The following is a 13,761-nucleotide window of genomic DNA, read 5'->3' on the forward strand; positions in this document are numbered from 1 at the left end:
TGTCAGCCAATCCTACGAAGTCCCTACCTTCTCTATCGCGGGACCTTTGCGCTGCTGGAATATACCTGTCTTCCCTAACACTTCCTCTGTTCCCATTACTCCCTCTATAACCATTACTCCCTCCGGGGCCTCCTCTACCTCTCGCTCTGCCTCTAAAGTTTCCGTAGCCTGCCCTGGGTTGGTCTCTCTCGTACTGCTCTCTTTGCGGACATTCGTTCCTCCAATGCCCTTCTTCCTTGCAATACGCGCACTGATCCCTACTCAAAGGCTCCCTACTCCATCTATTATTGCCTCTATCTGGGCCCCGTTTATCTACGCCTGCGATCGCTACCGCTAGCATATCAGCCTTTTTACGCATCTTGCGCTCTTCCTCTTTCTTGCTCTCTGTTTCCCTATTCATATAAACCTTATTCGCTACCTCCATTAGTTGGGTGATTGACATACCTGCAAACCCTTCTAACTTTTGTAGCTTGCGCTTAATATCTCCGTAAGCTTGGCTGACAAAGGCGGAGTTCACCATTCGGGAATTATCTGCGTCTTCCGGATTAAAGGGGGTATACAAGCGGTATGCCTCCAATAATCGGTCATAAAAGACACTGGGCGCTTCATCACTTTTCTGAATCACCTCAACTGTCTTCGACATGTTAATAGCTTTCTTTCCTCCGGCTTTCATGCCAGCAATTATAGCGTCTCTATAGGCTCTGAGTTGAACCATATCAGCACCATTTACGTTCCAATCGGGATCGGTGTTGGGATAATGTGTTGCGGCCCATGCTGATGGATTGGCTTGGTTTAAAGTACGGGCTTTATCCTCTAGTGCTTTAATGGCCGCTTGATTAATTCTTGTCCTTTCCTCATTGTTAAATAAAGTCATTAATAACTGCTGGCAATCAGCCCATGTCGGGTTATGTGTCTGTACTATTGAGGTGAACAGATCAGTCATAGCTTGTGGTTTCTCGGTATACGAGGAATTGTGGGTCTTCCAGTTTAAAAGATCGGTTGTAGTAAATGGGACATATACGAAGACAGGGTCAGCGTGTGCCATTTGACCTGCGGCATCGATATAGGCTGACCCGGGATTCAGACGAAGAGGCATCTGATAGTGTCTTAATTGTTGGGCACCGGTCAACTGTCGGGTCTGTATGGGGCTACGTGGAGGGGCGTCAGTCATGGGTTCCAGTCGGGGAGAAATAGGGTATGGGGATGTGGGAGCTTGGTTTTGGGAAAAGGTTGTAAATAGAACACTTCGGGTCGAGCTAGATGAAGCTTGACCGGAAGTCTGAAGTGGCGCCAAATCAGGATATTCGTTTTTAATGGGGGTTGGTTCAGATTCCGGAAGGGGAGATTTAGTACGAGGGGGGGTGGATCCTGTACTGGAGGAGGAAGCGGAAGTGGATGGGGGTAATGAGGGGAGGGCTGCAGGACTTCCTGCGTTTGCGTCACTTCTTCTTAACGGAAAGTAAGGGGGCGGCAAAGGGATCTCGGACTCAGGGGGCGTGTCCAAAATGGGCCTAACACCAGTCCTAGTGGACGAACAAGTCCTAGCTACCATGAGGCGACATTGCTCCTCGTGGCATGTCCGGAGCCATTTTGGCGAGTCATTTACGGCCTGTCTCCAACAGTCAATATAAGGAAACTGGCCGTAAAGTTCAGGCCTACCTGATACAGCCACGTGTAAGCGCTGTACCAGAGTTGGATCCAAACTGCCACGTGGCGGCCATGCCGCAACCAAAGTAGGCCACTCCCTAGTACACAAAGTGACCAAACGTACAGGAGACATTTTAACCCCAAAATCACAAGTTTTGAATCCCTTTTTAAAATTCTTCACCATACAACCTAAGGGATCCGGGATCGTTGACTGCGACGCACCCATACTTAACAATGGAACGTCGTCGACAACGAATACTATACACGCGTACTTATTCAACAGTCACACCCGTTTCCTCTGGCAACAGCACCACGTGGTACGGTTACCAAGTGAAACGTACACAATAACACAATAAACACTCAGGGAATTCCCGTACACACACAGCTGTTACACCAGTCACTATATAATCAATATTATGCCCTTTGGCGTAACTATACAGTCACCCACGCTATAATTCTCTATATATGAATTACCCGTCTATAACACACCCCAGTAACATCGTCTTTTACAAATAGCGGTTACAGTACGGTTAGCATAGGTCAAAGCACAAGTTAAGGTCACAATACAATTATTAGTGGTTATGGTGTTAAACATGCAATGGACAACAATGATTAGTACTTATATACAGTATCAGTAAATATACAGGGTTATGGTACCGTGCACTATAATACAGCAACACACTATTAACACTCTCGCTAGACGGCTGAGCTTGCGCTATCTAACAAGATATACACTTTACTAAACAATCGTTAACACATTTACAATTCCCAACTAAACTATTGGCCAGTACCTTGATGGACTACCTAAAACTATATACACCCGTTTTGGTTAGCCACACTGCCCAATCACCACATATATAGCGAGCTAGAGAACCGAATTTACACAGGCGCCTCTTAGTCGCACTATCAAAAGTCTAGTGGGTTCCAAATTTACACGCCTTCCCACTTAGCCCAGATAGGATGAGAACTAGCGAACCGAATTTACACAGGCGCCGCTTAGTCTCCCGGTCCCTCCGACCTAGCGAACGTAATATACACCCTAGAACGCTAGTCTAGACAAGACACCGGTGTCCGGCTAGGGCTATTTACACCAGGACCCCGCCTGACTAACCAAATCAAACGGTCTGACTAAAGAGCGTTCGATCGAGCGGTGCGCCTTCGCTCCTTCCCTCCGACAGAGGGGGCAGATACACAGATTCAAAACCCCTTTGGGCCTACTGCACAATCGGTATACCCCTAGTGGGTCCTGCCGTCTAAAACAGCAGTTGTCTTACCTCCTCGTTCCTGAACCTGAGTTCACACTCATCGACGGGGACACCCCAGCACTTCTCACGTAGAGGCCGATGATCTCCTGGACAACAGACCAGTGGCGCCGAGACGAAGGGAGGTCCACGCAGAAGTTCAGGGGTGCAGCCGTAGAGAACGTGGGCAAAGATAGACCGTCTCACGCCTCTGCCTCTCAGCTACCGTTGAACGATGAGCTTCCCGGCCAATGCACTAAATGATACCGGAGAAACTGACGGAAGCCAAGCACAGAGAGATGGACACAGGTTTCTTCAGGAAGGAAGAGATTCTTTATTGGATCACCGATCGGGACTCAGAGGGACTAATGTCACCAAAATACAGCAAGTTCTGAGCCCCGGACAATAGTGCAGGCTCCTTATATAGGCATATAACTCCTCCCATATTAAGCTCCACCCGCACATTCTCTTAACCAATCAACACAAATAAGAATTAACTTCCTGTTTGACCGCATGGCTTGTCCAGCACAATGGAGGAGGGGGAATACTATATCCTGTATTCTTGCACATGCTCCGTACACTACTGATCGTATCTTGCCTCGTGCAACCAACTGATCGATACGTCAGCATATGCACGTACACATGCCACGTGGTAATCTCGGCCTACTAAATTTATTTTTACCGAGATTCCACCACAATATAACAGTTGAATTATATTATCATGAACTTCCCTATATCTCTCACAGGCTGATCAAATTGGAAGATATTCCCACAAGATAAATTACACAAACTATTTGTTTGTTTTTTCCTCTACACACAATATTCGCAATAAAATTTTAGTTAAATGGACGCTATAGTCACCTGAACAACTTTAGCTTAATGAAGCAGTTTTGGTGTATAGAACATGCCCCTGCAGCCTCACTGCTCAATCCTCTGCCATTTAGGAGTTAAATCCCTTTGTTTATGAACCCTAGTCACACCTCCCTGCATGTGACTTGCACAGCCTTCCATAAACACTTCCTGTAAAGAGAGCCCTGTTTAGGCTTTCTTTATTGCAAGTTCTGTTTAATTAAGATTTTCTTATCCCCTGCTATGCTAATATCTTGCTAGACCCTGCAATGGCCTCCTGTATGTGATTAAAGTTCAATTTAGAGATTGAGATACAATTATTTAAGGTAAATTACATCTGTTTGAAAGTGAAACCAGTTTCTTTTTCATGCCGGCTCTGTCAATCATAGCCAGGGGAGGTGTGGCTAGGGCTGCATAAACAGAAACAAAGTGATTTAACTCCTAAATGACAGTGAATTGAGCACACCTCCCAGTGAATTGACAGTGAATTGAGCAATTGCAGGGGAATGATCTATACACTAAAACTGCTTTATTTAGCTAAAGTAATTTAGGTGACTATAGTGTTCCTTTAAGCTATACAGTTTACCTTCTTGACTTTCCAATCACCCCCTCGTATACTTTGTACAGAAAATGTCCCTACAGTATATTTTGTTTATGGTGCAGTTCCTGTGGGCTTTGTCAAATTGTTTATTTGACAGAAAATGGGTCCCTCCCTGGTGCCATAATAGAGTGGAATATTGCTTTAGCATTATATAAACTTGGATGGCAGTGTGGAGCTGTGCACCCTGGTGAAGCAGAGCCCTGTAATTGCACTCTATCATGGTTCTGCACCCAGGGGGAACAGGGTGCATCTTATTGTGGGAAAAGCATTGGATTGGCTGGTATCCTCAAGATTGATAATCTCCTTCATGAAGGCGGGCCGAGACTGGGCGTGGGGGAAAAAAGGTGAGTAAAAACACCTTCCCATTTGATTGTTGGGGGGCCTAAATAATGAAACTCTATACTATCGTTTGAATGCGGTCATACTTTCAAAAGTAATTCTACAACAAGAGTCAGAAGAGGTGTTGTGTTTTTTGGACTTCCTGTCTCTCTCGAATAATTTCATGTTGAAGAAAGCAAATCTGCCACAACCTGGCAATTCTTTTAGCTCATTTGAAAAACCCGCTTCATATGGTACATGAAAATAGAAATAGATTCCACTGTCCCAAAAGAGAATACAATTGGTAGATGTAATATTTTTGTAAGAAACCTGCAAAACAAAATTTGCTGATTTATGGAACCAACCACAATATCAAACCAAAGAAACAAGCTCAAATATCAGTTACTATGCTGTTCTGGGAAACTGCACCTAGTACAAGTTCTCACTAGGTGGTGCTGTAGTGTGTGTGTGTGTGTGTGTGTGTGTGTGTGTATATATATGTGTGTGTGTGTGTGTGTGTATATAAAATTTTCCTTCAATTCTATAATACAGCGCCAACAAATTCCACAGTGATTTACATTTAAACAGGGGGGGTCCAGTTCTGATGCTCACAGCTCTCTTAAAGGCGCTATTGGCAGTGGACAGGGGTCCTCATGGGCTATGCTATGCAGCCCCATACTCGGCAACCTGAGTGTTCTGATACCTTTTTATCATGGCCAGCATTATGTTTTTCAGCAATTTGAGCAGCAGTAGCTCTTCTGTGTGGTGCTTCAATGACTCTTGGATGCTCGTTACTGGTTGTCCTTCTTTGCACCACTTTTGAAAGGTACAAATGCCAGGTTGCCATTGTGATTAGGAATTTTGTACCGACTCATATGATTTTGTCAGCACGTTCAGCAGCGAGGAAGAGTGGAGGAGGCTGGCTGACGGAGCTGAAATCTTCTGGCTCTGCACTAGTGATCGACCAATATTGATTTTGTTTTAGAGCCGATTCCAGTACCGATAATCTGTGAACTTTCAGGTCGATACCGATATTCTGTACAATTACCTTTTTTGAAAAAAGAAACCATTTCTACACAAATACACTATTAGCGGAACATGTTTATTATGTATTTATCGCAAATATTTTAGTTCATATTGTTTTTTTGTGGTAAAGGCACAAAATATACCGTATATACTCGAGTATAAGTCGAGTTTTTCAGCACTTATACTCGAGTCAATGTCTGTATTATGGCAATTTACATTGCCATAATACAGACAAGGGGCTGTGTGCGTTTACTTACCTCTCCTGCAGTTCCTGTCAGCTCCCTCGTCCGGTCTGGTCAGCTCCCAGTGTAAGTCTCGCGAAAGTCGCGGGGTCAAAGCGCGGCCGCGAGACTTACACAGGGAGCTGACCGGACCGGAGGAGAAGGGAGCTGACAGGAGCTGCAGGAAAGGTAAGTAAACGCTCTCTGCCAGCCCCCCTCCACTGAACAGCCAATGCCACTGCACCACCAGGGAGTGAGAGCTCCCCTCCCTGGCCAGCTATAAGAAGCAGGGAGGGGGGAACGAAAAAAATAAAATAAAAAATATTACAACAAAAAAATTATTAAAATAATTAAAAAAATAATAATAAAAATGCCCACCCCCCACCAAGGCTCTGCAACACACACACTGCATTCATACACACACTGCATTCATACACACACTGCATTCATACACACACTGCACTCATTATATACACACACTGTAAATAAATATTCAATTTATTGTTGGTTTTTTTTTATTTTTTTTTATTAATATTTAGTGTTCCTCTCCCCTCCCTCCCCATCCCTTAGTGTACGCTTCCCCTCCCGGGCACTTACTGTACCTCTCTCCCCCACCTCCCTGTTTAGTGTTTCTCGCCCCTCCCTGTCCATTAGTCTCCTCCCCCCCACCCCCCTCCCTTAGTTGTCCTCTTCCTTCCCTGGTGTGCCCCATTACCTCTCTCTTGTAGCGTGACTGAGCGGAGCGGATCAAGATACAGGAGCTTCAGTTTACTGTACCCAGCCGGACTGACCGGAAACGCTATCTCAGTGAGCACTTCCTGTCAGTCCGGCCGGGTACAGGAAACTGAAGCTCCTTTACCGTGGTCCGCTCTGCTCCACTCGACCATGCTACACAGAGTGACTGGTAGGGGGAGCGCCCCCTGAGCCGGTTCGCCCTAATGCGGCCTCATGTTCTACCTTATGGATGCGCTTGGCAACTACTGCCTCTCACATTATCAGCATTATCGGTATCAATAGTGGCCAGGCAAATACCGATATTTGCCAAAATCCGGAATATCAGCCGATAATATTGGCCAAACCGATAATCGGTCTAACCCTACTCTGCACTCTTGCGCCTTGCTGTTATGCCTGATGCTGGAAGATGTCACTCCGGTCCAGCATCACTTAACTGTGAACGAGAATGCAGAGCAAAAAGAGTGGGAAGCTTTCAGCAGCCAATCTGGACCCCAGGGAAAGGATCCACTCCAGCTCTACGAAAGTTTGGGTGGACTTAACTAAAAATAAATAGTATTAGTGTGTGTGTATGAGAGAATGTGTTTCTGTTCCCATTTGCATGACCAGACAGTCACCAAATGGACCCCAGAGTAAGCCGATTTTTATTAAAACCAGCAATAATGTGTGAACCTGTGTCTGTCTGTCATGGTGTGTGTGTTTAGGTGACCAGCCTAAGGGAATAGTGTTTTTACTATCCTTTTTTCCCCCACATTGTTGTTTTTTTTTTTTTTTTTTGAACCAGCGCTGAGGGACATCGGCGCTGGATAAAGGCAAGTCACTGAAGGGGTTTTAACCCCTTTAGCAACTTGGGATGGGGGTTGGGAGGGAGAGGGGACCTGCAGTGCCAGGAAAACCGATTTGTTTTTCTGGCACTGGAGAGTACCTTTAAGTGCTCACTTGCTTATATATCCCACCCCTTTGACAGGTGCCAATGTAACGATATAATCAATATTATTCAATTCACCTGTCGGTGGTTTTGGTGTGGCTGATCAGTGTTTACACAGTGAGTGAGCCTGTCCTATATATTGTATGAGTAATTGCAATACCAAAAGGATTGATAATACCAACAGTTTCTCCTATGCTGCAGCTCCTCGCAGTGTAAACCAAATAAACTTAGAAACAATGAGGTCTGCGCTTCCAGCTGTAGTGTGCAGCAATGTGCTACCAAGCATTTATCTGAAGGACAAAAAAGACAGGCAAAAGTTTCAGGCACAAACCGTTTTCAATGCAAATGTCCTAGAAATAATTGGGCCTTTCAGTTTACTCTTTTAATACATGCTGCAGCTTGCACTAAGTCAGACACGCATGCTGGATACTTCATGCAGGTGAAAACAATATGTCCTTAAGTGTGAAACCGAGTAAGATCTTATATCACGCTTTGTTAGCTTTGGGTTTGTTAATTCGTAGCGGAAAAGTTTAACGAAGGGCCACTATGTATGGTGAGATTAAATGATGCCGTTAAATTGTAACTCTATGGAATCTTTCCACTTGTTTGCCAGGGCCCTCCTCATCTACTCTTTTTTTTTTTTTTTTGTTAGAATTGTCTTGTTTGCCCATTTTACGTCACTGCGGCATACGTTGGCACTGTGTAAAGAATTGTGATTTTAAATAGGTGCCATTCTCATGTTAATCCTGTGATTTCCTTGTCTTCCAGGCTTCTGATATTCGGATCGTATGACCTGGAGACTTATATTCACTGTACCCTAGAAATCAGCAGCAGCCAGTGGAAAGAAAAAACTAGAACTTCAGTTAAGACGGTAAGTCTCCTTCTCTCTGTCGTATTTCCCTGGATCAGGATGGTATTACCTAGCGTACACTCTGTTAGCTGCCACTATGCTCGTAACGTAATGGAGCAATACACAAAGACTCATTAAGTACGTAAAGCTCCACTCTGGGCTATAAGATGAACAATTATTGCTGCCTTAGACCGGGCCAGCTATATAAACATCTACACACTGCTAATACACGGTCTCCCTTACACATCTACACACTGCTAATACACGGTCTCCCTTACACATCTACACACTGCTAATACACGGTCTCCCTTACACATCTACACACTGCTAAAACACTGTCTCCCTTACACATCTACACACTGCTAATACACGGTCTCCCTTACACATCTACACACTGCTAATACACGGTCTCCCTTACACATCTACACACTGCTAATACACGGTCTCCCTTACACATCTACACACTGCTAATACACGGTCTCCCTTACACATCTACACACTGCTAATACACGGTCTCCCTTACACATCTACACACTGCTAATACACGGTCTCCCTTACACATCTACACACTGCTAATACACGGTCTCCCTTACACATCTACACACTGCTAATACACGGTCTCCCTTACACATCTACACACTGCTAATACACGGTCTCCCTTACACATCTACACACTGCTAATACACGGTCTCCCTTACACATCTGCACACTGCTAATACACGGTCTCCCTTACACATCTGCACACTGCTAATACACGGTCTCCCTTACACATCTGCACACTGCTAATACACGGTCTCCCTTACACATCTGCACACTGCTAATACACGGTCTCCCTTACACATCTGCACACTGCTAATACACGGTCTCCCTTACACATCTGCACACTGCTAATACACGGTCTCCCTTACACATCTGCACACTGCTAATACACGGTCTCCCTTACACATCTGCACACTGCTAATACACGGTCTCCCTTACACATCTGCACACTGCTAATACACGGTCTCCCTTACACATCTGCACACTGCTAATACACGGTCTCCCTTACACATCTGCACACTGCTAATACACGGTCTCCCTTACACATCTGCACACTGCTAATACACGGTCTCCCTTACACATCTGCACACTGCTAATACACGGTCTCCCTTACACATCTGCACACTGCTAATACACGGTCTCCCTTACACATCTACACACTGCTAATACACGGTCTCCCTTACACATCTCACAAGCGCTTTTGGTCTATGCGTAGAGCGGAATCAGCACTAGTGATATTCCAACTTGCTGTTCATGATGTCCAAGCTGGGTTAAGTTGTGCAATACAGCTTCTCAGTGATTAGTTGCCCTTGGCCGCCCTTCCGATATCCGTCAGTGTTGGTCTTTCAATACACCATTCGGAGATTGCGAGCGTATAGGTGCCGCCCACCTCGATGACGTCAATGCGTGATTACGTTTATGCGTTTCGCCTTCCGGCTTCCTCAGAACGTAAGGAGTATGACTTTCAGTTCAGTGAGGGAACATTTAAGGGCCATAAAAGTTCCGCCCTTTGTCATTCCTATTGGTTCAATTCTGAAAGTCCCACCTTTTATATAAAAGTTCAATCGATCACATATATTACCTTGTATTCAATGTGCAATTGTATAATAATTTAACCACAATGTATTTCAATAAAATTTCCCTAATAAGGGTGTGACCAAGTGCCCTTTGCCACTTGGTCCTGGAGAGGCCAGCTTGCCAGCCTCCTCCCCTGTGACTTTGACTCTTTGATGTATTTGGCTTTAAAGCCCCTATTCTACCTTCAGACAGACTATTTATGTAGGTTGCTTTATTTCTCTTATGTTTTAGTCATTCTGTACCCATTATAGGTGCAGGGTGTGTGTAATGTAATTGTTTATTGTGTGTGTGTGTGTGTGTGTACTGTGAATTGTATTGCCTGCTCTCCTGCACTGCTGAGGATTGCTACCAACCAGGTGGATTTGGCTATGGAGCTTGTGTAGTGCCCTCTGTTGGTAGCAACAGTAATATGCACTACCTGAATAGCAAGACTGGTAATTTGCATATTTGGGTAGATTTGCATATCACTAATTTTGCATGCAGGAGAGACATTTTGTGTTAATTATGGTCTTCCCCACCCACTTATAAATATGTAATTATGTTATAATAAGTCACTGTATGTTGCCTGCTATGATTTGACTGTTTGTAATTTTATTGAGTTTTCACAGCAATGTTAATGTAATGACCATATGGGCTAGTCCCAAGTAAAATAAAGTTGTAGACGGTTCTTCTTGATCCCTCAAATATATAATCTCACTATAGAATAGCTATGTTCTGCATACTCCCCTGAGCTTGAATAACTTAGCTCTTTTAAGAGCTTGTTCCTGATACGCTCTCCCTGGAGGAGAGGTCTTTCCCACACAGTCCTGGATGCTGGAGGTTCATACAGGGTGGAAGGAAGAGGTCTTTCCCACACAGTCCTGGAGGACAGAAGTTGATCCAGGGTGGAAGGAAGACGGCGAGATTCCAGTCAAGCTACGGCGTTTGCGGAGTCTGCAGTGGTTGTGGTGTCCGGTGCTTGTGGTCCTCGGCGCAGGCTAGGAAACGTCCATCAACGGAGGGTACTTGGTCGGAGTACGGGGAGCTCCGTTACAAAGGGGATTTGAAAAACCTTATAAATGCAGTCTTGTTATTCTGCATAAAAAAAAATAAGCATTCTTGTATATATGAATATTTAACACAGTGGCATACTGCATGTATAGAATATAAAAGAAGAAAGTTTTAGAAAAATATAGAACATTAATATATATCCGACAATGGATAATAGAAAACATGTTATACGCATGACATGGCTGGGAGCGGTGGAGATGTTATATGTCTGGTATTTATAGTAGGTTTGGAAAAAAATTAGGTTTACATTTTTTTTTTTTCTCTTAGTGTCACAACTCAAAACCTTCATGCCATATGGAATTAATGTATTCAATTCATATATTGTCTTAAAGGAAAACACCAGTGCCAGGAAAACAATCGGTTTTCCTGGCACTGGAGGTACCCTCTCCCTCCCACCCCCCAATCCCCGGTTACTGAAGGGGTGAAAACCCCTTCAGTCACTTACCTGAGGCAGCGACAATGTCCCTCATCGCTGTCTCCTCCTACTGTCCCAGTCGGCCGGTGGGCGAGACTGATCCCGCCCACCGGCCGAGGAGACCTAATGCGCATGCACGCCAATGCCACGCATGCGCATTAGCACTCCCCGTAGGAAAGCATTGAAAAAGATTTTCAATGCTTTCCTATGAGGAAATGAGCGACGCTGGAGGTCCTCACACAGCGTGAGGACGTACAGCGACGCTCTAGCACAGATAATCTGTGCTATGTGTCAGGAAGTGACCTCTAGTGGCTGTCTAGTAGACAGCCACTAGAGGTGGAATTAACCCTGCAAGGTAATTATTGCAGTTTATAAAAAAAACTGCAATAATTACACTTGCAGGGTTAAGAGTAGTGGGAGTTGGCACCAAGACCAATCCAATGAGCAGAAGTGGTCTGGGTGCCTGGAGTGTCCCTTTATTGTCCGCCCTTCCCATTTTCTCCTCTCCAGTCGTCATGTACCTTTTGAATGCCTTTAAAGTTTAATAGAGAGGGGTCGCTGTTATGATGGTCCCTAAAGTGAAGTGAAACCTGGTGTTTCTCAAATTTTCTTTTGATATTGTATGCATGCTCACCTATCCTCGTCCTCAACAGTCTAATTGTTCTGCCTATGTAATTTAAGCCGCAAGGACAGGTGAGCATGTAGATTACATCCATGTTATGCAATCCCTGATTTTATGTGTTTTCCCATTGGCTGTGAATGTAACAATGTGCTGTTTACCTGAATGTTTTAAGTGGCAGGCCCTACATCGGTCACATCCCCCCCCCCCCCCCCCCAAAAAAAAAAACAAAACTGTAAAATTGATTTTAAAAAAATTGTCGCTTTTCTGTGTTTCCTTATCCTTTCTAATTATTTTATCCGTGAGAACTCTTTTTAGATTTGGTAGACCTCTATGTACTCTGAGGATGGGATCATTTAAAAGGTTGGTGCCAGTATTTTCCAATGATCTTCCGTACCTGTTCATTTTGGTTCCCTGAATATTGACATAAACGGAATCCTCTACTCTTGAAATCCCTAGTTATTCTTTGTCCCTGGGTGACACAACGTGCTCGGAACAATTTCTTTTCAATCTCACATTGTCCCGCCAAGGGCTGTAATGCCAGCTTGTCTTCTCGATGTAGCGGTTTACATCTACTGCCTTGAAATAGGTTCTGGTTTTAATATTGTCATTTTCAATATAGATAGTGAGGTCCAAAAAATCTACTTGTGTCTCACTGTACTACCCTTAAGTCATTTTGGTTGACATATGAAATAAATTCCTTCCAAATGAACAGAAGGTCATCAATATATCTCCTATAGTGCACCAGGTTTCGTCCCCAGTGGCCACAGGCGTTCAAATGTCTGCTTTCCCAAAATGCCATGAACAAGTTGGCGTAGCTGGGGCGCAAACCTGGTGCCCATAGCAATACCACGCTTCTGGAGATAAAGGTTGTTAAACCAGAAGTAGTTATTGTACAGAATCAGCTCTTTAGACTCTAAAACAAACTGTTTCTGTAATTCAAGATCTTCCCAGTTTGCAAGAAGAAGGCTGAAACTTGTATTCCCAACTCATGTCAAATTATAGTGTACAAAGAGGACTCCTCTGCTGTTACTAGCAGGTATCCTCTTTGCCACTGGACAGTATTTAGGATTTGGAGCACATTGGTGGTGTCTCTCAAATAAGGACACTTCTGTACTGTCTCCCTTACACACACACACACGCACACACACACAGTACATATTACTGTGTGTGTGTAAGGGAGACAGTACATATTACTGTCACACACACAGTAATATGTACTGTCTCTCTCACAAACAGTAATATGTACTGTCTCTCTCACACACACAGTAATATGTACTGTCTCTCACACACACAGTAATATGTACTGTCTCTCTCACACACACAGTAATATGTACTGTCTCTCTCACACACACAGTAATATGTACTGTCTCTCTCACACACACAGTAATATGTACTGTCTCTCTCACACACACAGTAATATGTACTGTCTCTCTCACACACACAGTAATATGTACTGTCTCTCTCACACACAGTAATATGTACTGTCTCTCTCACACACACAGTAATATGTACTGTCTCTCTCACACACACAGTAATATGTACTGTCTCTCTCACACACACAGTAATATGTACTGTCTCTCTCACACACAGTAATATGTACTCTCTCTCACACACAGTAATATGTACTGTCTCTCTCTCTCTCTC

At 44.2% G+C, this 13,761-nt stretch overlaps 1 protein-coding gene across 1 annotated transcript in view; it reads left to right on the top strand.

The window, feature by feature from the left end:
- Positions 1-13,761, top strand: part of PDZD8 (PDZ domain containing 8) — an 88,220-nt gene that overhangs the window by 27,384 nt on the left and 47,075 nt on the right. Inside the window, exon 3 of the mRNA XM_063434673.1 lies at positions 8,332-8,434. Coding sequence (XP_063290743.1) covers positions 8,332-8,434 — 103 coding nt within the window. The remainder of the gene's footprint in view (positions 1-8,331; positions 8,435-13,761) is intronic.

Source organism: Pelobates fuscus, chromosome 10, assembly GCF_036172605.1.
Source record: "Pelobates fuscus isolate aPelFus1 chromosome 10, aPelFus1.pri, whole genome shotgun sequence".
Classification (NCBI taxonomy): Eukaryota; Metazoa; Chordata; class Amphibia; order Anura; family Pelobatidae; genus Pelobates; species Pelobates fuscus.